This window comes from Pseudophryne corroboree, chromosome 10 (genome assembly GCF_028390025.1).
Source record: "Pseudophryne corroboree isolate aPseCor3 chromosome 10, aPseCor3.hap2, whole genome shotgun sequence".
NCBI classification, from domain to species: domain Eukaryota; kingdom Metazoa; phylum Chordata; class Amphibia; order Anura; family Myobatrachidae; genus Pseudophryne; species Pseudophryne corroboree.
In genome coordinates this window covers 82,857,902-82,883,083 of record NC_086453.1, presented here as the reverse complement: position 1 = coordinate 82,883,083, position 25,182 = coordinate 82,857,902, and the positions used below count along the sequence as shown (strand labels likewise).

Here is a 25,182-nt window from a genome sequence, read left to right as displayed (position 1 = left end):
CCATTTCTGCCAGGAGAGGGTTATGGACTCGGCAGTGGACAGGTGATGCAGATTCCAAACAACACATGGAAGTTCTGCCTTATAAGGGTGAGGAATTGTTCGGGGATGGTCTCTCGGACCTCGTTTCCACAGCAACAGCTGGGAAGTCTACATTTTTACCCCATGTTCCCTCACAACCAAAGAAAGCACCGTATTATCAGGTACAGTCCTTTCGGCCCAATAGGGGCAAGCGGGTTAAAGGCGCGTCCTTTCTGCCCAGAGGCAGAGGTAGGGGAAAGAAGCTGCAGCATACAGCCAGTTCCCAGGAGCAAAAGTCCTCCCCCGCTTCCTCTAAGTCCACAGCATGACGCTGGGGCTTCACAGGCGGAGCCAGGTACGGTGGGGGCCTGTCTCAAAAATGTCAGCAATCAGTGGGCTCGCTCACGGGTGGATCCCAGGATCCTTCAAGTAGTATCTCAGGGGTACAAGCTGGAATTCGAGATGTCTCCCCCCCGCCGTTTCCTCAAATCTGCCTTGCCAACCACTCCCTCAGGCAGGGAGGCAGTGTTACAGGCAATTCAAAAGCTGTATTCACAACAAGTGATAGTAAAGGTGCCCCTACTTCAACAAGGAAGGGGTTACTATTCCACAATGTTTGTGGTACCGAAACCGGATGGTTACGGTGAGACCCATTTTAAATTTGAAATCCTTGAACACATATATAAAAAAATTCAAGCTCAAGATGGAATCGCTCAGGGCGGTTATTGCAAGCCTGGACGAGGGGGATTACATGGTATCGCTGGACATCAAGGATGCTTGCCTACATGTCCCCATTTACCATCCTCACCAGGAGTACCTCAGGTTTGTGGTACAAGATTGTCATTACCAATTCCAGACGTTGCCGTTCGGTCTCTCCACGGCTCCGAGGGTCTTTACCAAGGTAATGGCGGAAATGATGATACTCCTTCGAAAGAAGGGAGTTTTAATTATCTCATACTTGGACGATCTCCTGATAAAGGCGAGGTCCAGAGAGCAGTTGTTGGTAGGGGTAGCACTATCTCGGGAAGTGCTACAACAGCACGGCTGGATTCTAAACATTCCAAAGTCACAGCTGGTCCCTACGACACGCCTGCTGTTCCTAGGGATGGTTCTGGACACAGAACAGAGAAAAGTGTTTCTCCCGGAGGAAAAGGCCAAGGAGCTGTCATCTCTAGTCATAGGCCTCCTAAAACCAAAACAGGTGTCGGTGCATCACTGCACGCAAATCCTGGGAAAAATGGTAGCTTCCTACGAAGCGATTCCATTCGGCAGGTTTCATGCAAGAACCTTTCAGTGGGACCTGTTGGACAAGTGGTCCGGATCGCATCTTCAGATGCATCGTCTGATAACCCTGTCTCCGAGGACAAGGGTGTCTCTGCTGTGGTGGCTGCAGAGAGCTCATCTTCTAGAGGGCCGCAGATTCGGCATACAGGACTGGGTCCTGGTGACCACGGATGCCAGCCTTCGAGGCTGGGGAGCAGTCACACAGGGAAGAAACTTCCAAGGACTATGGTCAAGTCAGGAGACTTCCCTGCACATAAATATTCTGGAACTAAGGGCCATTTACAATGCCCTAAGTCAGGCAAAACCCCTGCTTCAAAACCAGCCGGTACTGATCCAGTCAGACAACATCACGGCGGTCGCCCATGTAAATCGACAGGGCGGCACGAGAAGCAGGACGGCGATGGCAGAAGCCACAAGGATTCTCCGATGGGCGGAAAATCACGTGTTAGCACTGTCAGCAGTGTTCATTCCGGGAGTGGACAACTGGGAAGCAGACTTCCTCAGGAGGCACGACCTCCACCCGGGAGAGTGGGGACTTCATCCAGAAGTCTTTCAAATGATTGTAAACCAGTGGGAAAAGCCACAGGTGGACATGATGGCGTCCCGCCTAAACAAAAAGCTAGAAAAAATATTGCGCCAGGTCGAGAGACCCGCAGGCGATAGCTGTGGACGCTCTGGTAACACCGTGGGTGTACCGATCGGTTTATGTGTTCCCTCCTCTTCCTCTCATACCAAAGGTACTGAGGATAATAAGGAGAAGAGGAGTAAGAACCATACTCATTGTTCCGGATTGGCCAAGAAGAGCGTGGTATCCGGAACTTCAAGAAATGATGTCAGAGGACCCATGGCCTCTACCGCTCAGACAAGACCTGCTGCAGCAGGGGCCCTGTCTGTTCCAAGACTTACCGTGGCTGCGTTTGACGGCATGGCGGTTGAACACCGGATCCTGAAGGAAAAGGGCATTCCGGAAGAAGTCATTCCTACGCTGATTAAAGCTAGGAAAGAAGTAACCGCAAACCATTATCACCGCATATGGCGAATTATGTTGCGTGGTGTGAGGCCAGGAAGGCCCCAACGCAAGAATTTCAGCTGGGCCGGTTCCTGCACTTCCTACAGTCAGGGGTGACTATGGGCCTTAAATTGGGTTCCATTAAGGTCCAGATTTCGGCTCTATCGATTTTCTTCCAGAGAGAATTGGCTTCACTACCTGAAGTTCAGACTTTTGTTAAGGGAGTGCTGCATATTCAGCCCCCTTTTGTGCCTCCAGTGGCACCTTGGGATCTCAACGTGGTATTGGATTTCCTAAAGTCACATTGGTTTGAGCCACTGAAAACCGTGGATTTGAAATATCTCACGTGGAAAGTGGTCATGTTGTTGGCCTTGGCTTCGGCCAGGCGTGTTTCAGAATTGGCGGCTTTGTCATGTAAAAGCCCTTATCTGATTTTCCATATGGATAGGGCAGAATTGAGGACTCGTCCCCAGTTTCTCCCCAAAGTGGTATTAGCTTTTCATCTGAACCAACCTATCGTGGTGCCTGCGGCTACAAATGACTTGGAGGCTTCCAAGTTGTTGGATGTAGTCAGGGCCCTAAAAATTTATGTTTCCAGGACAGCTGGAGTCAGAAAGACTGACTCGCTCTTTATCCTGTATGCGCCCAACAAGTTGGGTGCACCTGCTTTAAAGCAGACTATTGCTCGCTGGATCTGTAGTACGATTCAGCTTGCACATTCTGCGGCTGGACTGCCGCATCCTAAATCCGTAAAAGCCCATTCCACGAGGAAGGTGGGCTCTTCTTGGGCGGCTGCCCGAGGGGTCTCGGCTCTTCAACTTTGCCGAGCAGCTACTTTGGTCGGGGTCAAACACGTTTGCTAAATTTTACATATTTGACACCCTGGCTGAGGAGGACCTTGAGTTCTCTCATTCGGTGCTGCAGAGTCATCCGCACTCTCCCGCCCGTTTGGGAGCTTTGGTATAATCCCCATGGTCCTTACGGAGTCCCCAGCATCCACTTAGGACGTTAGAGAAAATAAGAATTTACTAACCGGTAATTCTATTTCTCATAGTCCGTAGTGGATGCTGGACGCCCATCCCAAGTGTGGTTTGTCTGCAATACTTGTATATAGTTATTGCTTAACTTAAGGGTTATTGTTGAGCCATCTGTTGAGAGGCTCAGTTGTTATCATACTGTTAACTGGGTATTGTATCACGAGTTATACGGTGTGATTGGTGTGGCTGGTATGAGTCTTACCCGGGATTCAAAATCCTTCCTTATTGTGTCAGCTCTTCCGGGCACAGTATCCTAACTGAAGTCTGGAGGAGGGGCATAGAGGGAGGAGCCAGTGCACACCAGTAGTCTAAAAGCTTTCTTTATAGTTGTGCCCAGTCTCCTGCTGAGCCGCTAATCCCCATGGTCCTTACGGAGTCCCCAGCATCCACTACGGACTATGAGAAATAGAATTACCGGTGAGTAAATTCTTTTCTCTATCGTCCTAGTGGATGCTGGGGTTCCTGAAAGGACCATGGGGAATAGCGGCTCCGCAGGAGACAGGGCACAAAAGTAAAGCTTTCCGATCAGGTGGTGTGCACTGGCTCCTCCCCCTATGACCCTCCTCCAAGCCAGTTAGATTTTTGTGCCCGGCCGAGAAGGGTGCAATCTAGGTGGCTCTCCTAAAGAGCTGCTTAGAAAAGTTTAGCTTAGGTTTTTTATTTTACAGTGAGTCCTGCTGGCAACAGGATCACTGCAACGAGGGACTTAGGGGAGAAGAAGTGAACTCACCTGCGTGCAGGATGGATTGGCTTCTTGGCTACTGGACATCAGCTCCAGAGGGACGATCACAGGTACAGCCTGGATGGTCACCGGAGCCTTGCCGCCGGCCCCCTTGCAGATGCTGAAATAAGAAGAGGTCCAGAATCGGCGGCAGAAGACTCCTCAGTCTTCTAAAGGTAGCGCACAGCACTGCAGCTGTGCGCCATTTTCCTCTCAGCACATTTCACACGGCAGTCACTGAGGGTGCAGGGCGCTGGGAGGGGGGCGCCCTGGGAGGCAAATGAAAACCTATTTTGGCTAAAAATACCTCACATATAGCCTCCTGAGGCTATATGGAGATATTTAACCCCTGCCAGAATCCGTTAAGAGCGGGAGACGAGGCCGCCGAAAAAGGGGCGGGGCCTATCTCCTCAGCACACAGCGCCATTTTCCCTCACAGAAAGGCTGGAGGGAAGGCTTCCAGGCTCTCCCCTGCACTGCACTACAGAAACAGGGTTAAAACAGAGAGGGGGGGGCACTAATTTGGCGTTAGAAATATATAAAAAAGATGCTATAAGGGAAAACACTTATATAAGGTTGTCCCTATATAATTATAGCGTTTTTGGTGTGTGCTGGCAAACTCTCCCTCTGTCTCTCCAAAGGGCTAGTGGGTCCTGTCCTCTATCAGAGCATTCCCTGTGTGTGTGCTGTGTGTCGGTACGTGTGTGTCGACATGTAGGAGGACGATGTTGGTGAGGAGGCGGAGCAATTGCCTGTAATGGTGATGTCACTCTCTAGGGAGTCGACACCGGAATGGATGGCTTATTTAGGGAATTACGTGATAATGTCAACACGCTGCAAGGTCGGTTGACGACATGAGACGGCCGACAAACAATTAGTACCGGTCCAGACGTCTCAAAAACACCGTCAGGGGTTTTAAAACGCCCGTTTACTTTAGTCGGTCGACATAGACACAGACAGGGACACTGAATCCAGTGTCGACGGTGAATAAACAAACGTATTCCTTATTAGGGCCACACGTTAAAGGCAATGAAGGAGGTGTTACATATTTCTGATACTACAAGTACCACAAAAGAGGGTATTATGTGGGATGTGAAAAAACTACCATAGTTTTTCCTGAATCAGATAAATTAAATAAAGTGTGTGATGATGCGTGGGTTCCCCCCGATAGAAAATTATGGGCGGTATACCCTTTCCCGCCAGAAGTTAGGGCGCGTTGGGAAACACCCCTTAGGGTGGATAAGGCGCTCACACGCTTATCAAAACAAGTGGCGGTACCGTCTATAGATAGGGCCGTCCTCAAGGACCAGCTGACAGGAGGCTGGAAAATATCATAAAAAGTATATACACACATACTGGTGTTATACTGCGACCAGCGATCGCCTCAGCCTGGATGTGCAGAGCTGGGGTGGCTTGGTCGGATTCCCTGACTAAAAATATTGATACCCTTGACAGGGACAGTATTTTATTGACTATAGAGCATTTAAAGGATGCATTTCTATATATGCGAGATGCACAGAGGGATATTTGCACTCTGGCATCAAGAGTAAATGCGATGTCCATAACTGCCAGAAGATGTTATGGACACGACAGTGGTCAGGTGATGCAGATTCCAAACGGCACAAAGGTGTATTGCCGTATAAAGGAAGAGGAGTTATTTGGGGTCGGTCCATCGGACCTGGTGGCCACGGCAACTGCTGGAAAATCCACCGTTTTTACCCTAAGTCACATCTCTGCAGAAAAAGACACCGTCTTTTCAGCCTCAGTCCTTTCGTCCCTATAAGATCATATCTGCCCAGGGATAGAGGAAAGGGAAGAAGACTGCAGCAGGCAGCCCATTCCCAGGAACAGAAGCGTTCCACCGCTTCTGACAAGTTCTCAGCATGGCGCTGAGACCGTACAGGACCCCTGGATCCTACAAGTAGTATCCCAGGGGTACAGATTGGAATGTCGAGACGTTTCCCCTTCGCAGGCTCCTGAAGTCTGCTTTACCAAGGTCTCCCTCCGACAAGGAGGCAGTATGGAAAAAAATTCACAAGCTGTATTCCCAGCAGGTGATAATTAAATTACCCCTCCTACTACAAGAAAAGGGGTATTATTCCACACTATATTGTGGTACTGAAGCCAGAAGGCTAGGTGAGACTTATTCTAAATCTAAAAAATTTTTGAACACTTACAAAGGTTCAAATCAAGATGGAGTCACTCAGAGCAGTGATAACGAACAGGAAGAAGGGGACTATATAGTGTCCCGGGACATCAGGGATGCTTACCTCTATGTCCCAAATTTGCCCTTCTCACTAAGGGTACCTCAGGTTCGTGGTGCAGAACTGTCACTATCAGTTTCAGACGCTGCCGTTTGGATTGTCCACGGCACCCCGGGTCTTTACTAAGGTAATGGCCGAAATGATGATTCTTCTTCGAAGAAAAGGCGTCTTAATTATCCCTTACTTGGACGATCTCCTGATAAGGGCATAGTCCAGGGAACAGTTGGAGGTAGGAGTAGCACTATCTCGGATACTGCTACAACAGCACGGGTGGATTCTAAATATTCCAAAATCGCAGCTGATCCCGACGACACGTCTGCTGTGCCTAGGGATGATTCTGGACACAGTCCAGAAAAAGGTGTTTCTCCCGAAAGAGAAAGCCAGGGAGTTATCCGAGCTAGTCAGGAACCTCCTAAAAACAGTGCATCATTGCACAAGGGTCCTGGTAGAAAATGGTGGCTTCCTACGAAGCAATTCCATTCGGCAGATTTCACGCAAGAACTTTTCAGTGGGATCTGCTGGACAAATGGTCCGGATCGCATCTTCAGATGCATCAGCGGATAACCCTATATCCAAGGACAAGGGTGTCTCTCCTGTGGTGGTTATAGAGTGCTCATCTTCTAGAGGGCCGCAGATTCGGCATTCAGGATTGGATGCTGGTGACCACGGAGCCCAGCCCGAGAGGCTGGGGAGCAGTCACACAAGGAAAAAATTTCCAGGGAGTGTGATCAAGTCTGGAGACTTTTCTCCACATAAATATACTGGAGCTAAGGGTAAATTTATAATGCTCTAAGCTTAGCAAGACCTCTGCTTCAAGGTCAGCCGGTATTGATCCAGTGGGAAAAACATCACGGCAGTCGCCCACGTAAACAGACAGGGCGACACAAGAAGCAGGAGGGCAATGGCAAAAACTGCAAGGACTTTTCGCTGGGCGGAAAATCATATGATAGCACTGTCAGCAGTGTTTCATCCCGGGAATGGAAACTGGGAAGCAGACTTCCTCAGCAGGCACGACCTCCACCCGGGAGAGTGGAAACTTCATCGGGAAGTTTTTTCCACATGATTGTAAACCGTTGGGAAATACCAAAGGTGGACATGATGGCGTCCCGTCTGAACAAAAAACGGGACAGGTATTGCGCCAGGTCAAGAGACCCTCAGGCAATAGCTGTGGACGTTCTGGTAACACCGTGGGTGTACCAGTCGGTGTATGTGTTCCCTCCTCTGCTTCTCATACCTAAGGTGCTGAGAATTATAAGACGTAGAGGAGTAAGAACTATACTCATGGCTCCGGATTGGCCAAGAAGGACTTGGTACCCGGAACTTCAAGAGATGCTTACAGAGGTCTTATGGCCTCTGCCGCTAAGAAGGGACTTGCTTCAGCAAGTACCATGTCTGTTCCAAGACTTACCGCAGCTGCGTTTGTTGGCATGGCGGTGGAACGCCGGATCCTAAGGGAAAAAGGCATTCCGGAAGAGGTCATTCCTACCCTGGTCAAAGCCAGAAAGGAGGTGACCGCACAACATTATCACCACATGTGGCGAAAATATGTTGCGTGGTGTGAGGCCAGGAAGGCCCCACAAAGAAATTTCAACTCGGTCGATTCCTGCATTTCCTGCAAACAGGAGTGTCTATGGGCCTCAAATTGGGGTCCATTAAGGTTCAAATTTCGGCCCTGTCAATTTTCTTCCAGAAAGAATTGGCTTCAGTTCCTGAAGTCCAGAACTTTGTCAAGGGAGTATTGCATATACAACCCTCTTTTGTGCCTCCAGTGGCACTGTGGGATCTCAACGTAGTTCTGGGATTCTTCAAATCACATTGGTTTAAAACCAGTCAAATCTGTGGATTTGAAGCATCTCGCATGAAAAGTGACCATGTTCTTGGCCCTGGCCTGGACCAGGCGAGTGTCAAATTGGTGGTTTTTTTTTTTTTCTCAAAAAAGCCCATATTTGTTTGTCCATTCGGACAGGGCAGAGCTGCGGACTCGTCCCCAGTTCTCTCCCTAAGGTGGTGTCAGTGTTTCACCTGAACCAGCTTATTGTGGTGCCTTGCACCTACTAGGGACTTGGAGGACTCCAAGTTGCTAGATGTTGTCAGGGCCCTGAAAATATAGGTTCCAGGACGGCTGGAGTCAGGAAAACTGACTTGCTGTTATCCTGTATGCACCCAACAAACTGGGTGCTCTTGCTTTTAAGCAGACTATTGCTAGTTGGATGTGTAATACAATTCAGCTTGCACATTCTGTGGCAGGCCTGCCACAGCCAAAATATGTAAATGCCCATTCCACAAGGAAGGTGGGCTCATCTTGGGCGGCTGCCCGAGGGGTCTCGGCTTTACAACTTTGCCGAGCGGTTATTTAGTCAGGGGCAAACACGTTTGTAAAATCCTACAAATTTGATACCCTGGCTAAGGAGGACCTGGAGTTCTCTCATTCGGTGCTGCAGAGTCATCCGCACTCTCCCGCCCGTTTGGGAGCTTTGGTATAATCCCCATGGTCCTTTCAGGAACCCCAGCATCCACTAGGACGATAGAGAAAATAAGAATTTACTTACCGATAATTCTATTTCTCGGAGTCCGTAGTGGATGCTGGGCGCCCATCCCAAGTGCGGATTATCTGCAATACTTGTACATAGTTACAAAAATCGGGTTATTATTGTTGTGAGCCATCTTTTCAGAGGCTCCGCTGTTATCATACTGTTAACTGGGTTTAGATCACAAGTTGTACGGTGTGATTGGTGTGGCTGGTATGAGTCTTACCCGGGATTCAAAATTCCTCCCTTATTGTGTACGCTCGTCCGGGCACAGTACCTAACTGGCTTGGAGGAGGGTCATAGGGGGAGGAGCCAGTGCACACCACCTGATCGGAAAGCTTTACTTTTGTGCCCTGTCTCCTGCGGAGCCGCTATTCCCCATGGTCCTTTCAGGAACCCCAGCATCCACTACGGACTCCGAGAAATAGAATTATCGGTAAGTAAATTCTTATTATTTTCCATACAATTGAGAGAAATCTCACGTGCAGCATGTGTGATCTGCGATTGCGATGGGTGACACATGGGAGCATGCAATCGCAAGAAAAGTACATGCAATTTGACATTTTTCATGCTATCCATCTCAGGAACTCTTCGCTATTGCACCAAAACGTGCAATATCGCACTCGTGTATGGGGTCCTTTAGGTGCCTCTGCTGCTGCGTGTACGGTGATTTCAGGTAATTGTTTACATTGTAGGTCCGCTGAGCACAATAGATGGCCATCTGGCGATGAGGCGTCTGCGTTACACACGAAAAGAAGATTTCTCTTACGTCCTAGTGGATACTGGGGAACTGTACTTTAGTACCATGGGGTATAGATCGGGTCTGCTGGAGCCTGGCACTTTAAAACCTTTAGTGTGTGTATGTGTGTGCTGGCTCCTCCCTCTGTGCCCCTCCTACCAGACTCAGTTTAGAAAAATGTGCCCAAGGAGCCGGGTGCATTTCTCTGGAGCTCCAGAGAGTTTCCTTTATTTTTTATTTTAGTTTATTATTTTCAGGTAGTACTGGTTGGCTACCAGTCTACCTGCTTCGTGGGACTTAGAGGGGGGACCGAACCAACCTCCTGAGGATTAATGGTTCGTAATCCCAGCTGAGAGGACACTGAGCTCCTGAGGTGCTGTTTCACACACAATACTGTGTGTGCCCACACCAGCAGCTAGCCGCCACCCTCTTAACAGATGCCGAAGATCGCAGGTGCGGTGAGTGTTTACACCGGGGTCCTGGTTAGCGGGTCCCCAGTTCGGTTTGGCGGCGGTCACGGGCCACGAGCTGAGGTGCCTGCCGCGGACTACGCTGGCTCAGCGGGCTTTATGCTTCACAGGTGCTCACTATCAGTAGGCTTTGTGTGTACTGTATATCTTACTTCTGCCAGTATAAACAATTTAGTGGGACTGCGCGCCATCACAGGGGCGGGGCTTCCCGGAGAGCGGGACCAGAGGCGGGAAGGCGCCATTTCCTGCTGCTGCGGATCATCAAGGCTGCATGCACGCTGCTCCTCCACGGACCCACGCTGTTACAGAATCTCTACTGGTACCAGAGGGTCATTCTGCCACCTGATACTTATTCCAGTGTCATCGGCTGATGTAACTTTGTTTATTAACTCTGTACTTGTCCTATACTGTCATCAACTGTAAGTTGCTGTTTTCCTGTTTGATTATTTATGTACTCTGTAATTGGGCGCTGCGGAACCCTTGTGGCGCCATATAAATAAAGGATAATAATAATAGCGGGGGGGGGTGGAGCACATCAGCGGTAGTAATATACAATACATCGTACTGTATATTACAAACTGTTACCAGAAAATAAAATACACAACAGAAGCCAACAGGAAAATTGCACATGGAAAAATTCACACTGTCATAATGCAGTTTCCCTGTGGACTTTTTTCTGTGTTTTTTTTTCCTCCTGGTTATCCTGAGATGCAGACGAGACTGTGCTAGAAGCACCAGAGCAGAGAGCGACACCCCAGACTTGAAAGAGGAACTGCACGGGTTATGACAGGTGCAGGGTGCTAGAACGAACACTGGGATAATACAGAGTTTTCGTTGAGTATATGCACTGTTCAGTATGTTTAAGGATTGCTAGATGACTCATTTTCTAATGCAAATTTTTAATTATTTAATTATTAGGTATATGTAGGGCATTTTCTTCAGATCAGGAAATTGTGACCTTCTGAAGTAATGATGCTCTCAGCATATACTAAAAGTGAAAGGGGAACACTGAGTTCATATTTTACAGCAGTTCCCATTAAGTGCCAGTTAATACTGAGGGGTAGATGTATAAAAAGACATGCTTTGGCCGTTATGTGTAAGGATCCGCTTCACCTCCGGATCACGGTGAATCAGGTCCACACATCGACAGCATGTATTACACGTGTGCTGAAGAGGGAGAGTGTTAAACTACCTGTCTTCTGATGTGCACTCACCCTCTTCTGCTGCTCTGACCGGCGCTTGCATTCCTTGTGCGCATGCGCCTGTCAGAAATCCCGCTGCTGCATAAGTGAAAAAAACAAAATAAAAACTTTATTGATTTGTGTATGCACAGTTCCAATCGAAATCCATAGCTGCGGGAGTCGTAACAGTCAGTTTCTCTGACTGTTCATACATTACCCAACTTATCGGCACGCTACCTTAAAGATATGTCATGTGCCGATAATTACTGCGGTCATACGGAGGGGAGAACCTGTATCAGTGCACATAACGTGTGCTGGTACTAATTCTCCCCCATAACGAGTGTTATTACATCCACCCAGAACTCTGGGAGGCAACGGAGTCAGCTGCCGCCGGGCCCCTGCTTTGAAGGGGGGCACCTCTTCTCCTGTTCCGTGTGTTAAGCGACATTAATCAATTAAGTTAATTGACAGCAGCTGTTATACTTCCCCACTAGTCACTGCACCTTACAATTCACACCCTCTTTATTATAGAAACACTGGAAGCAGACACCTTACTGATGAAGCTATTTGCCTCCTATACTGGAAACATGAGAATTCTAACTATATGAAGTTATTTCTCTGACAATTACATATTACACGTAACTTCATATAGTTAGAATTCTCATACTTCCTATGCAAGAACAGATATCTTTATCAGTAAGGTGCATGCGTCCAGTGTAAAAGGTTGTGGGTTCTAATCCTGTATATGACACTTGCAAATTAATTGTCAGAAAAATAATCAGCATTGTGAGTGACTGAGCAGATCTATGTAGGGTGTGGTTGGACCCCTACGTATAGTAGATCTGCCTAGTTGCAACGGGTTTTGTAGTAGCTTCATATAGTTAGAATTAGAGATGAGCGGGTTCGGTTTTACAATGGATCTCAAAACGGCTTCTTATTGGATGATATATGGGGGGCGGGGGGGGGGGGGGAGGGCACCAATATTTTTCTTGCCTCCGGGCAACTGGGACAAACTTACGCCACTGCATCCACCCCTGTGTTTCGCTTGATGAAGGAGTGTGTGTCAATGCTACAGCCCTCTGGTGTGGTTGTGTAATGAAAACTAAGACCAGATGTAATGTGGGAAGAAGTAATTTATTATTGTACTGTAGGGGTAAAGAGAGACACAGCTCTAGTAATGTATAATCTAAAAATAGGTGAGCCTTTATATGTAAAGCAGTACTAGCCACTATACTCTGCACCCGAGGACTAATTAAGCAATTTTCAAGTTTCCGTTAGTTAATTAGTCTGTAATGACTTCCCCTCTGAAGCGGTGTCTTCTAGAGCGTCGGGATCCGGACTGCTGCACCAGTGGTAAATATTACCCCTTTTACACCTACCTATGCGGATCGCAGCCGGGAGCCTGACACAGGTACTACCCGGCTGTGACCCGCGTCACCAGTCACCAACCCCAGCATGTTGTCGTGTTGGTGACATTGGCGGTGATGGGAGATCACATGATCTCCAAGCGCTGCCCTTTCATACACTGTGAACGGGAGTCGGGGCACATAGACCTGGCTTCCGATTACACAGTACAGCTTGCCGGGTTGAACCCGTGTTCATCTCTGCAAGCTACTAGAGTTGGAGTACCGGGTCACTCGACCCGGATTATGCCAACTCGGCCCTTTAACACTAACCAGCAACACGGCTTGGTGTAAAACTGGTATATGTGAGGTTTGTGTGACCCTCCCCGTATGAGTGTATTATCCCTGGAGGCAGCGGGGTGGGTATTGGGAGCATGCATTCCTGTGGTAATCCAAAATTTGGTGCACTTTTTTACCTCGCTAAACTTTGCGCTCTTTCAAATTCCCCTCATAAAGTTAGTCTTTGCTAAGTGCAAAGAACAGTGGTGGCGTACCGCATTGAGGTGGAGATTTATCAAGCCTTCCAGAGAGATAAAGTAAAGAAGTTGCCATAGCAACACGTCTGCTTCTGTCATTCCACAGACTTCTAAATAACGGATATCTAAAATATGATTGATCGCTATGGGCAGCTTCTCAAATGTATCTTTTGGTTTGATACACCTCCTCCTGAGTATTAAGATCTTAATTGTAAAGGGCCCCATACACTACAACGATATGTCTGAGGCTGAAGTCGGAGGCGATTTACCTTGAACTCTCCCGGGAGCGGTTTCATACGATTCCATACGATTTGGTACATTTTGCATGCGATATATCGTCTGCGATCCCAGCCATGCCTGCGGGAACCGACATATCACGAGTGCAGCACTAACGATATAGGGGAGCCGAGCCGACCCTCACGGGAACGCACATTGGATCGGAAACCCATCCAAAATGCCCGATTTCACCCGATATATTGTCCCGAATGGGCATTATCGTTCTAGTGTATGGGACCCTTTAGTCTGAGTGTTATCTCCTACAGAATGCTGCTGGCTGTGGCACCACGGAGTGTCAGGGACCAGTGCCAGTAACGTCTGCCTAGAATGCAGATAGGGCCATGGGGGAGAACAAGGACCGGTAGTATTAGCACTGATGCCTTTATTGGACATTACTGCTGGCATGTTATTGGGAAATACTGATTGCTGCTGATGTTCTGTTGCTTAATTTCTCTGTCTTTTTTTTTTTTTTTTTTTTGTAATTTTTTTCCGCTCAGGTGGTATTTGAAAAACTTGGTGTCTTTTTACATACCAGTGCAAAGAGGCAGAATGATCAGGACTCTATGATCCCAGGAGTCATCCATCTGATTGAAAAGGTAAAAATGCTAACTCTTCCTGCCACATGCAGCCCTCTCCTCACACGAGCAGACACCTCCTGCAAGCATTGCACACCTGTCTCCTGAAATATTCTGTGCTGCAGCTGGAAATTGCTAAACAATAAGACTCTTAGATCCCTGTCAAGGTCTGCTTAAAAGTGGGGTGTTATGTATTAAATATTTGCAGATGAAAATGCATAATCAGTACTCGGTAAAAGGTTGTCACTGAACACCTCCAGCCTTACAGTTGACTGTATTAGACTTATACATTAAAAAATGCAATTGCTGGCAGTATTTGTCCCCTTCAGCACCTCACCCGAGAGAGCTTATCACACAGGGGTATAGTCCTCATCCCGACACCAGAATTACAGAGGGGGAGAGAAGACGTAGGAGAATACATTTCTATCTTCAATGAAAAAAGTTGTGTTGTGGTCTGATGATTGCTGTGAATAAGGTTTTACTCCCGGCATTACATATGCACGGAGGACCTGGGGGGCAATTCAGATCTGATCGTAGATGTGCTAAATTTAGCACATCTACGATCATTTACTCTGACATGTGGGGGGACGCCCAGCACAGGGCTAGTCCGCCCCGCATGTCAGGCCCTACCCCCCCACAGCAAGGGTGCAAAAGAAACGCACGGTGGCTATGCTTTTGCACCCGCTGAGTGGCTCCCTGCCTGCACAACATAGCAGTGCTGGTAGGTGGCTACCCGGCGCGTCCCGGGTTGCAGCGGCTGCGTGTGACATCATGCAGCCGCCAATGCCCGTCCCCGCCTGCGTTGTCCGAAACGCGCCCCACCAACGGCTTCTAACATCATTGGCACGCCCACTCCCGCCCCTCGACTGCCTTTGCCTGTCAATCAGGCAGAGGCGATCGTAACCCTGAGATGCTGTTAGCATCTCATTGGGCCTCCCAGGGTGCGCGGGTGCACTCCACAAAGGGCTTCAGACTGTGATCGCTGCAGCGATCCAGTCTGATTTACCACCCTGATTCGGATTTGTACGCAAACCTGATGGTTACGTACAAATCCGACGTTTGTGGGTGTGCGGAAACCCACACCGTTCTTCAAAACGGGCATGTTGGGCCCTGCACAGAGTTTGCAGCATTTTACCTTGGGTCGACTCCTTCCTGGACCTGGCGGTCTGGATTTTGCGGCCAATCTGAGTAAGCTTCGTCTTACACAGACTGACCACGGTTTGCTAACATCACGAATCGCAATTGATAGTCGCGACGGTGACCTGAGGTTGCGTCCTCTGATGCAGCACTCAGATCTCACAGATGTAGATCTACAGACGCCTTCTGATGCATTTGCATTTCATTTGTACAGAAATGTACAGCTGCCTCCCTGAGGCTGTACAATGCCTTACAAATGGGATTAGCCCCAGAGTACAGGTTTCAGGTCTAAAGCACCATAGAGCTTTTTCTGCATCGACAAGTACCAGAATGGGAGGTGGACGGAAGTTGAAAATGCCTATTCAAAAAGTCTGTATAAAATGCTGCTGATCCAGACCACCAAAAAAAATGAAGCAGAGATGCTTTATGGTCGCATTAGATCTGAAGGAGATGTATCATATGCTTGTGCCTCTGCACCTAAGCAGTCAAACATTTTTGAGAACAATAAACACAACTCAGACAGTAAAACTGTTCCAATTCCATTCCGTGTCATGTGTGTCTTGCTCATGAGTATTGTAGCCTCCGGCCTGTACCATGGAGCAAGCTTTATTGTACTTGATGTAGACGACCGGCTGTTGAGAGTAGATCAGAATCAGAGCTATTATCAAGAAAATCCTGGGGAGTCTTAAGGGCCGCACACACGGGGAGATTTCTCCCAGAGATGTGTGCTGAGCGATCTAGCACGAACGCTCAGGACACATCGGTGAAATGAGCGATCTAACTAGGAGGGTAATTCAGATCTGATCGCTGCTGTGCGTTTTCGCACAGCGGGTGATGAGACCTGAACTGCGTATGCACTGCTATGCGCCGGCGCGTCGCACAACAGGGGCAGGCATCAACGCCTAGCGATGGGATGGTGCAAAAAATCCAAACGCACGGGCGTTCGCAAGGTGATTGGCAGAAAGAGGCCGTTTGTGGGTGGCAACTGACCGTTTTCCAGGAGTGTCCAGAAAAACGCAGGCGGTCTCGGGCGTTTTGAGGGAGGGTGTCTGACGTCCGCTCCGGCCCCGATCAGCAGGATTACATCGCGGCGGCTGAGTAAGTCCTGGGCTGCGCAGAGACGGCACAAACTGACTTTTGTGCAGCTCTGCAAAAGAAGCGATCGCACATTTGCACAGGCTTTCCTCCTCCCCCTGTAGGCGGCGACTATCTGATCACGGGGCAGCAAAAAATGCAGCCCGACGATCAGATCTGAATTACCCCCTAGGCCAATCTAGTACCGGTGATAGCGATGTGCGGTCCTATCGCTATGGGGCATACACACGGAGAGATCCGTGCTTAATTTCTAAGCAGTCTAGTCCGTTAGAAATTAAGCACGGATCTCTCCATGTCTACCCCTCTTTAGAGGCTATAATTATATTATAAATGCCTAATAATCTTAGCTGTTAAAGGAATCCCCTTATTTCTGTTTACAGGGGATGGTGTTCATGGTCTTGGTCTGCATTGGATTCTTGTCTGTTGTGAGAAAAGTGATTGTGCCCCTCTGAGATCAGTTAGTAAGTAGTGATGCAGCAGTAGAAGCTTGCCCTAGTAAAGATAGATACACTGGCATGTTGGTAGAGATATCCTGATCATCTGGACTGCACCTTACGGCTGTCATTTGAAGCCACAAGTTTCCTTATTTGCTGGACAATACAGGAAGGTTGTTATGAATACAGTCCCAAGTTTAAGGGGTATTAAGAAAAGTATATCTGGCATTATTATCCTTTTCAAGGTTACTGTAAATAGAATGGCTAGTATGTGTTCAGATCCAATCTAAATAGATTCACTGTTTCAACGTACTGGAGGGAAAAATGAGGGGGAGGGGGAGGGGGGTTAAGACAATCTCTGCATTCCCAGCTCACGTGTTTTTCCCGGGCAGTACGGATGGTGTAATGGTTAGCATTACTGCCTCACAGCACTGAGGTTATGGGTTCCATTCCCACCATGGCCCTAACTGTGCAGAGTTTGTATATTCTCCCCGTACTTGCGTGGGTTTCCTCCGGGTACTCCGGTTTCCTCCCACAATCCCAAAAATATACTGGCAGGTTAATTGGCTCCCAACAAAATTAACCCTAGATTGAATGTGTCTGTGTGTACATGTGGTAGGGAATATAGAGTGTAAGCTCCACTGGAGCAGGGACTGATGTGAATGGGCAAATATTCTCTGTAAAGCGCTGCGGAATATGTGTGCGCAATATATATAACTGGTAATAAATAAATAATAAAATAAATAAATAATAAATAACGTGTCTAGCTATATGAAAGACTATCTTAATACGGGTGCTGGAAGCTGAAGAGAATTCCCGATACTCAATATTTCTAATAGCATTTTGATATATAATGCATCTGAAACATGTTTGCAGAGCACAGAGTTGAAACTCGCACTGGTAAAATCTTGTGTCGCTTTCTACAGCACAACACAGTTAAGGGGGATACTCACGGAGCGATAACTGCTTAAAATCTAAGCAATCTGACTAGATTGCTTAGATTTTAAGCAGTGATCTCTCCTTGTGTACCTCCCACAGCGATAGCGATACACTGGGTGAAATTTGCGGCCCCCCCGTCTCTCCCCGCACGCTCAGCACACATCACGCTGTGCTGAGCGGGGGGGGGGGGGGATATGTGCTGAGCGGTTCGCTCAGCACACATCTCTCCCCAAATCGGGCTGTGAATACGGCCCTTTAGTTTATGGCCCCATACATCTGCGATATATTGGGGCAATGCCCTGATCCCCCGACGGCCAGGTTGGGGAATTTGTGATATTAAACATGTTTAAAGATCACGATCTTGACCGTTTTTGGTCAGGATCAGGGAATCAGGCATTTTTAAATTAATTTCCCCCGATACACCGACGGATCATAATTTCCGTCAGGGCCAGAAAATCTGGGAAACGCTGCATAGATGATAGGTGTGTGTGTGGGTGGCAGCATTACTCACAATCAGGCATATTTAATAGCTGTACTGTGCACTATTCATTGCTGATACTTTAATCACTGGCCAGTATCCTATTCAAGGGCAGCAAAAGTAAACAGTAAAAAAATAAACCTATGGTATCAGTAAATGGCATGAAAAGCATACATAAAGCAGTACAGGTTGAGTATCCCTTATCCAAAATGCTTGGGACCAGAGGTATTTTGGATATGGGATTTTTCCGTATTTTGGAATAATTGCATACCATAATGAGATATCATGGTGATGGGACTTAAATATAAGCACAGAATGCATTTATGTTTCATATACACCTTATACACACAGCCTGAAGGTCATTTTAGCCAATATTTTTTATAACTTTGTGCATTAAACAAAGTGTGTCTACATTCACACAACTCATTTATGTTTTATATACACCTTATACACACAGCCTGAAGGTCATTTAATACAATATTTTTAATAACTTTGTGTATTAAACAAATTTGTGTACATTGAGCCATCAAAAAACAAAGGTTTCACTATCTCCCTCTCACTCAAAAAAGTCCGTATTTTGGAATATTCCGTATTTCGGAATATTTGGATATGGGATACTCAACCTGTATATGTATTATAAATGTAGGAGGGAGCACGCAAGCAAGCCAACAAGGTAAAGTTATGCGGAGCTGGAAGCATACTTAAAATAAATCTTCAAGTAAATGTGAATGTCTTCGCTAAGTAAAAAGACGTGTGCAAACTACTGTGTTGTACGATGAACTAAACTTCTGCAATAATAGAGAAAGTGGCATTTAGGGAGGAAGTGAGAATCGCGTGCCCCAGTAAAGTCGCATTGACTGTAGCTATTTCTGCACAAGTTTGTGGCGTTTGTAGTCTTTGTATTTATTTAGAGCCAGGAGTTTAATTTATCATTTACTTGCTGAAAGCAAACCATACCTAAGTAGAAAAGGTTATTTACAAAGAATAGTGTCCACTATCCTGTAATTTGGTGTACCATATGCAGATCATTTATACTAAGCTCCCGGGCATTTCTGTGACTAGCTGGAAAGTAATTTGCATCAGATTTCCTTCATTTTACTGAATATTATGCCATAAAAATGTGTGCTTGCTTCTTGCTGTAGTAGATCTAACCATCTGTATCTTCTTCAGGCTTCAGATGTGATTCTGCAGTGGACCCCGATAGGAGATGATGGTGATACCACACAGATTCATTACTCTAAGAAAGTAAGGGGGAATATCTGTTATCCATATTATTAGTATCATTATTATCATTTATTTATATGGCGCCAAAAGGGATCCGGAGCGCCCAATTACAAATAAACAAAACAAGAAAATAGTGACTTACAGTTCAAGTCTGTCCAATGGACTCACAAGCTGATCAAAGTGTAAAAAAATAAATAAAAATCAACCATACTTACCAGTCCAGGGAGCCGGTGTCCGCTGTTCCGCTGGGCGCCAGGTCCCCCATATGCTGCGCTGTGACCCCGGTGCAGTAAAGTGATGCTGCAATTCGGCAGCGCACTTTACAGCACCGGGTGTCACTGCAGCACACAGGATCCGACGCCTGGCAGCCCAGCAGGAGCAGCGTGGACCGGCTCCCTCGACTGGTAGGTATAATATCCTGCTGGGGGAAGCTGCGGCAGAGCGGGGGGGGGGGGGAGTCGACGGCGGTAGTGGTGATGTCTGCGGGGGCGGCGCATACCCAGCAGGACATCGGGGTATTTTTTACGAAAAATACCCCGATGATGCTGCGGACTTTCATCGCAGGGACAGAGCGTGCTCGCAAGCTCTGTCCCTGCATGCGATAATTGATACATCCCTGCGATATAATCAATTATCGCAGTGCGAGTTTGGGCGATTTTATCACGACATCCGCAGCCAAGGATGTTTATGGTGATAAATTAGTTAGATACAAATCTGGCACAGACGTCTGGTCATCAGAGATGTTACATACGTTTTCCAATTTGGCTATAATGTTTAAGTAATCTCCCTTCTTTATAATTTGGTGAGGCACTCAGGCCTAACAATCCTGTCTTATGGGAGTTCCACTAGTTTGTTTGGCCGATCTCCTCACACATGTGGATCTGAGTTTTTGGGTGAGTGAACATTACAGCTTACTACTACTAAATCCGATCAGTTTTGTTCTGGATCTATATTTCAGTCAGGAACTGCCATATTTCTCCACAAAGTGCTGCTTCTGGGTGACCTTTTCAGGAACTACTGGTTAAGCTGGGTACACACTACACGATGTTGAAACGACTCGATTGTCATCCAGGTTTTTCTTGAACTCCCTGACAAACGATAGAGTGCATTCACAATGTGCAATCTTACAAACGACCAAACGATATACAGTAACTTGCGTCGTTCAGTAGTTTGGGCGTTAACGATATATCAAGTATATATGTAGGTAGGCCGTACACACTAGATGATATGATCAAAATCCTTCACGATATCTTCTGATCTGACTGCCTTGCAGTCCAATGAGAAGATGCAACAAATGAGGCACGGAGTGTTCGATAGTGCGTACACATTGGCTATTGTCGCGTCGATTCAGATAAGCAGCAAACCATTCCGATTTATCGTCTAGTGTGTACCCAGCTTTAGTCAAAGAAATAAGCGAACCTTAATTTAAATCACTTGATTTAGGATGGAACATTAGGCAAATCCAGAAGAATTTGATGAGAATATTGGGGCAGATGTATTAAGCCTGGAGAAGTGATAAAGCAGTGATAAGTGCAAGGTGATAACGCACCTGCCAATCGGCTCCTAACTATAAATTTACATATTGGAGCTGATTGGCTGGTGCGTTATCACCTTGCACTGATCACTGCTTTATCACTCCTCCAGGCTTTATACATCTGCCCCAATGTGACTAATTAAGATTCATTTTAACTGTAACAGGGCTTTTCTCTGACGTCCTAGTGGATGCTGGGGACTCCGTCAGGACCAAGGGGATATAGCGGCTCCGCAGGAGACAGGGCACAATAATAAAAGCTTTAGGATCAGGTGGTGTGCACTGGCTCCTCCCCCTATGACCCTCCTCCAAGCCTCAGTTAGATTTTTGTGCCCGACGAGAAGGGTGCAATCTAGGTGGCTCTCCTGAGCTGCTTAGAATAAAAGTTTAAGTTAGGTTTTTTATTTTCAGTGAGTCCTGCTGGCAACAGGCTCACTGCTATGAGGGACTTAGGGGAGAGAAGAAAACTCACCTGCGTGCAGGATGGATTTGCTTCTTAGGCTACTGGACACCATTAGCTCCAGAGGGAGTCGGAACACAGGTCTCACCCTGGGGTTCGTCCCGGAGCCGTGCCGCCGACCCCCCTTGCAGATGCCGAAGTTGAAGAGGTCCAGAGGTCCAGAAACAGGCGGCAGAAGACTTTCAGTCTTCATAAGGTAGCGCACAGCACTGCAGCTGTGCGCCATTGTTGTCAGCACACTTCACCAACAGTCACCAACTGTCACTGAGGGTGCAGGGCGCTGGGGGGGGCGCCCTGGGCAGCAATGTATAATACCTTTTTATGGCTAAAATACATCACATATAGCCCTTGAGGCTATATGGATGTATTTAACCCCTGCCAGATCTCACAAACTCCGGGAGAAGAGCCCGCCGAAAAGGGGGCGGGGCCTATTCTCCTCAGCACACGGCGCCATTTTCCTGCTCAGCTCTGCTGTGAGGAAGGCTCCCAGGCTCTCCCCTGCACTGCACTACAGAAACAGGGTTAAAACAGAGAGGGGGGGCACTTATTTGGCGATATGATTACATATATAAAAATGCTATAAGGGAAAACACTTGTATAAGGGGTTGTCCCTGTATAATTATAGCGTTTTTGGTGTGTGCTGGCAAACTCTCCCTCTGTCTCCCCAAAGGGCTAGTGGGGTCCTGTCCTCTGTCAGAGCATTCCCTGTGTGTGTGCTGTGTGTCGGTACGTGTGTGTCGACATGTAGGAGGACGATGTTGGTGAGGAGGCGGAGCAAATTGCCTGTATTGGTGATGTCACTCTCTAGGGAGTCGACACTGGAATGGATGGCTTATTTAGGAATTACGTGATAATGTCAACACGCTGCAAGGTCGGTTGACGACATGAGACGGCCGGCAAACAAATTAGTACCTGTCCAGGCGTCTCAGACACAGTCAGGGGCTTGTAAAAACGCCCATTTACCTCAGTCGGTCGACACAGACACGGACACTGACTCCAGTGTCGACGGTGAAGAAACAAACGTATTTTCCTTTAGGGCCACACGTTTCATGTTAAAGGCAATAAAGGAGGTGTTACATATTTCTGATACTACAAGTACCACAAATAAGGGTATTATGTAGGGTGTGAATAAACTACTTGTAGTTTTTCCTGAATCAGATAAATTAAATGAAGTGTGTGATGATACGTGGGTTTCCTCCGATAGAAAATTATTGGCGGTATACCCTTTCCCGCCAGAAGTTAGGGCGAGTTGGGAAACACACCTTAGGGTGAATAAGGCGCTCACACGCTTATAAAAACAAGTGGCGTTACCGTCTCCAGATACGGCAGCCCTCAAGGAGCCAGCTGATAGGAAGCTGAAAAATATCCTAAAAGTATATACACATATACTGGTGTTATACTACGACCAGCAATCGCCTCAGCCTGGATGTGCAGCGCTGAGGGGGCTTGGTCGGATTTCCTGACTGAAAATATTGATACCCTTGACAGGGACAAGATTTTATTGACTATAGAGCATTTTAAGGATGCATTTCTATATATGCGAGATGCGCAGAGGGATATTTGCATTCTGGCATCAAGAGTAAATGTGATGTCCATATCTGCCAGACGACAGTGGTCAGGTGATGCAGATTCCAGACGGCACATGGAAGTATTGCCGTATAAAGGGGCGGTCCATCGGACCTGGTGGCCATGGCAACAGCTGAAAAATCCACCTTTTGTTACCCCAAGTCACATTTCAGCAGAAAAGGACACAGTCTTTTCAGTCTCAGTCCTTTCGTCCCCATAAGGGCAGGCGGGCAAAAGGGCCAGTCATATCTGCCCAGGGGTAGAGGAAAGGGAAGAAGACTGCAGCAGGCAGCCCATTCCCAGGAACAGAAGCCCTCCACAGCTTCTGCCAAGTCCGCAGCATGACGCTGGGGCCGTACAAGCGGACTCAGGTGCGGTAGGGGGTCATCTCAAGAGTTTCAGCACGCAGTGGGCTCACTCACAAGTGGACTCCTGGATCCTACACGTAGTATCCCAGGTGTACATTGGAAATTCGAGACGTCTCCCCCTCACAAGTTCCTGAAGTCTGCATTACCAACGTCTCCCTCCGACAGGGAGGCAGTATTGGGAACAATTCACAGGCTGTATTCCCAGCAGGTGATAATCAAAGTACCCCTTCTACAACAAGGGAAGGGGTATTATTCCACACTATATTGTGGTACTGAAGCCAGACGGCTAGGTGAGATCTGAAATATTTGAACACTTACATACAAGCGTTCAAATCAAGATGGAGTCACTCAGAGCAGTGATAGCGAACCAGGAAGAAGGGGACGATATGGTGTCACTGGATATCAGGGACGCTTACCTACATGTCCAAATTTGCCCTTCTCACCAAGGGTACCTCAGGTTCGTGGTACAGAACTGTCACTATCCGTTCAGACGCTGCCGTTTGGATTGTCCACGGCACCCCGGGTCTTTACCAAGGTAATGGCCGAAATGATGATTCTTCTTAAAAGAAATATGGACGCTTTCCTGATAAGGGCAAGGTCCAGAGAACAGTTGGAGGTCGGAGTAGCACTATCTTAAGTAGTTCTACGACAGCACGAGTGGATTCTAAATATTCCAAAATCGCAGTTTTTTCCGACGACACGTCTACTGTTCCTAGGATGATTCTGGACACAGTCCAGAAAAGGATGTTTTCTCCCGGAGAAGAAAGCCAGGGAGTTATCCGAGCTAGTCAGGAACCTCCTAAAACCAGGAAAAGTATCAGTGCATCATTGCACAAGGATCCTGTGAAAAATGGTGGTTTCTTACAAAGCGATCCCATTCGGTAGATTTCACGCAAGAACCTTTACGTGGGATCTGCTGGAAAAATGGTCCGGATCGCATCTTCAGATGCATCAGCGGATAACCCTGTCTCCAAGGACAAGGGTGTTTCTTCTGCGGTGGCTGCAGAGTGCTCATCTATGAAAGGGCCGCAGATTCGGCATTCAGGACTGGGTCCTGGTGACCACGGATGCCAGCCTGAGTGGCTGGGGAGCAGTCACACAAGGAAAAAATTTCCAGAGAGTGTGATCGAGTCTGGAGACTTCTCTCCACATAAATATACTGGAGCTAAGGGCAATTTACAATGCTCTAAGCTTAGCAAGACCTCTGCTTCAAGGTCAGCCGGTATTGATCCAGTGGGACAACATCACGGCAGTCGCCCACGTAAACAGACAGGGCGGCACAAGAAGCAGGAGGGAAACAGAAACTGCAAGGATTCTTCGCTGGGCGAAAAATCATGTGATAACACTCTCAGCAGTGTTCATTCCGGGAGTGGAAAACTGGGAAGCAGACTTCCTCAGCAGGCATGACCTCCACCCGGGAGAGTGGGGACTTCATCGGGAAGTCTTCCACATGATTGTAAACCGTTGTGAAAAACCAAAGGTGGACACGATGGCGTCCCGTCTGAACAAAAAACTAGATATTGCGCCAGGTCAAGGGACCCTCAGGCAATAGCGGTGGACGCTCTGGTAACACTGTGGATGTACCAGTCAGAGTATGTGTTCCCTCCTATGCCTCTCATACAAAAAGTACTGAGAATCATAAGAGGGCGATGAGTAAGAATGATACTCGTGGTTCCGGATTGGCCAAGAAGGACTTGGTACCCGAAACTTCAAGAGATGTTCACGGAAGACCCGTGGCCTCTACCTTTAAGAAAGGACCTGCTCCAGCAGGGGCCTTGTCTGTTCCAAGACTTACCGCGGCCGCGTTTGACGGCATGGCGGTTGAACGCCGGATCCTGAAAGGGCATTCCAGATGAAGTCATCCCTACCCTGGTCGAAGACAGGAAGGATGTAACCGCAAAACATTTTCACCGCATTTGGCGAAGATATGTTGCGTGGTGTGAGGCCAAGAAGGCCCCTACAGAGGAAT

At 47.6% G+C, this 25,182-nt stretch overlaps 1 protein-coding gene across 3 annotated transcripts in view; it reads left to right on the top strand.

The window, feature by feature from the left end:
• Positions 1–25,182, top strand: part of TBC1D17 (TBC1 domain family member 17) — a 125,835-nt gene that overhangs the window by 2,641 nt on the left and 98,012 nt on the right. For all 3 annotated transcript variants that reach the window (XM_063942546.1, XM_063942545.1, XM_063942547.1), the window contains exons 2-3: positions 13,904–14,002; positions 19,235–19,309. In XM_063942546.1, the coding sequence (XP_063798616.1) occupies positions 13,904–14,002; positions 19,235–19,309 (174 nt within the window). The remainder of the gene's footprint in view (positions 1–13,903; positions 14,003–19,234; positions 19,310–25,182) is intronic.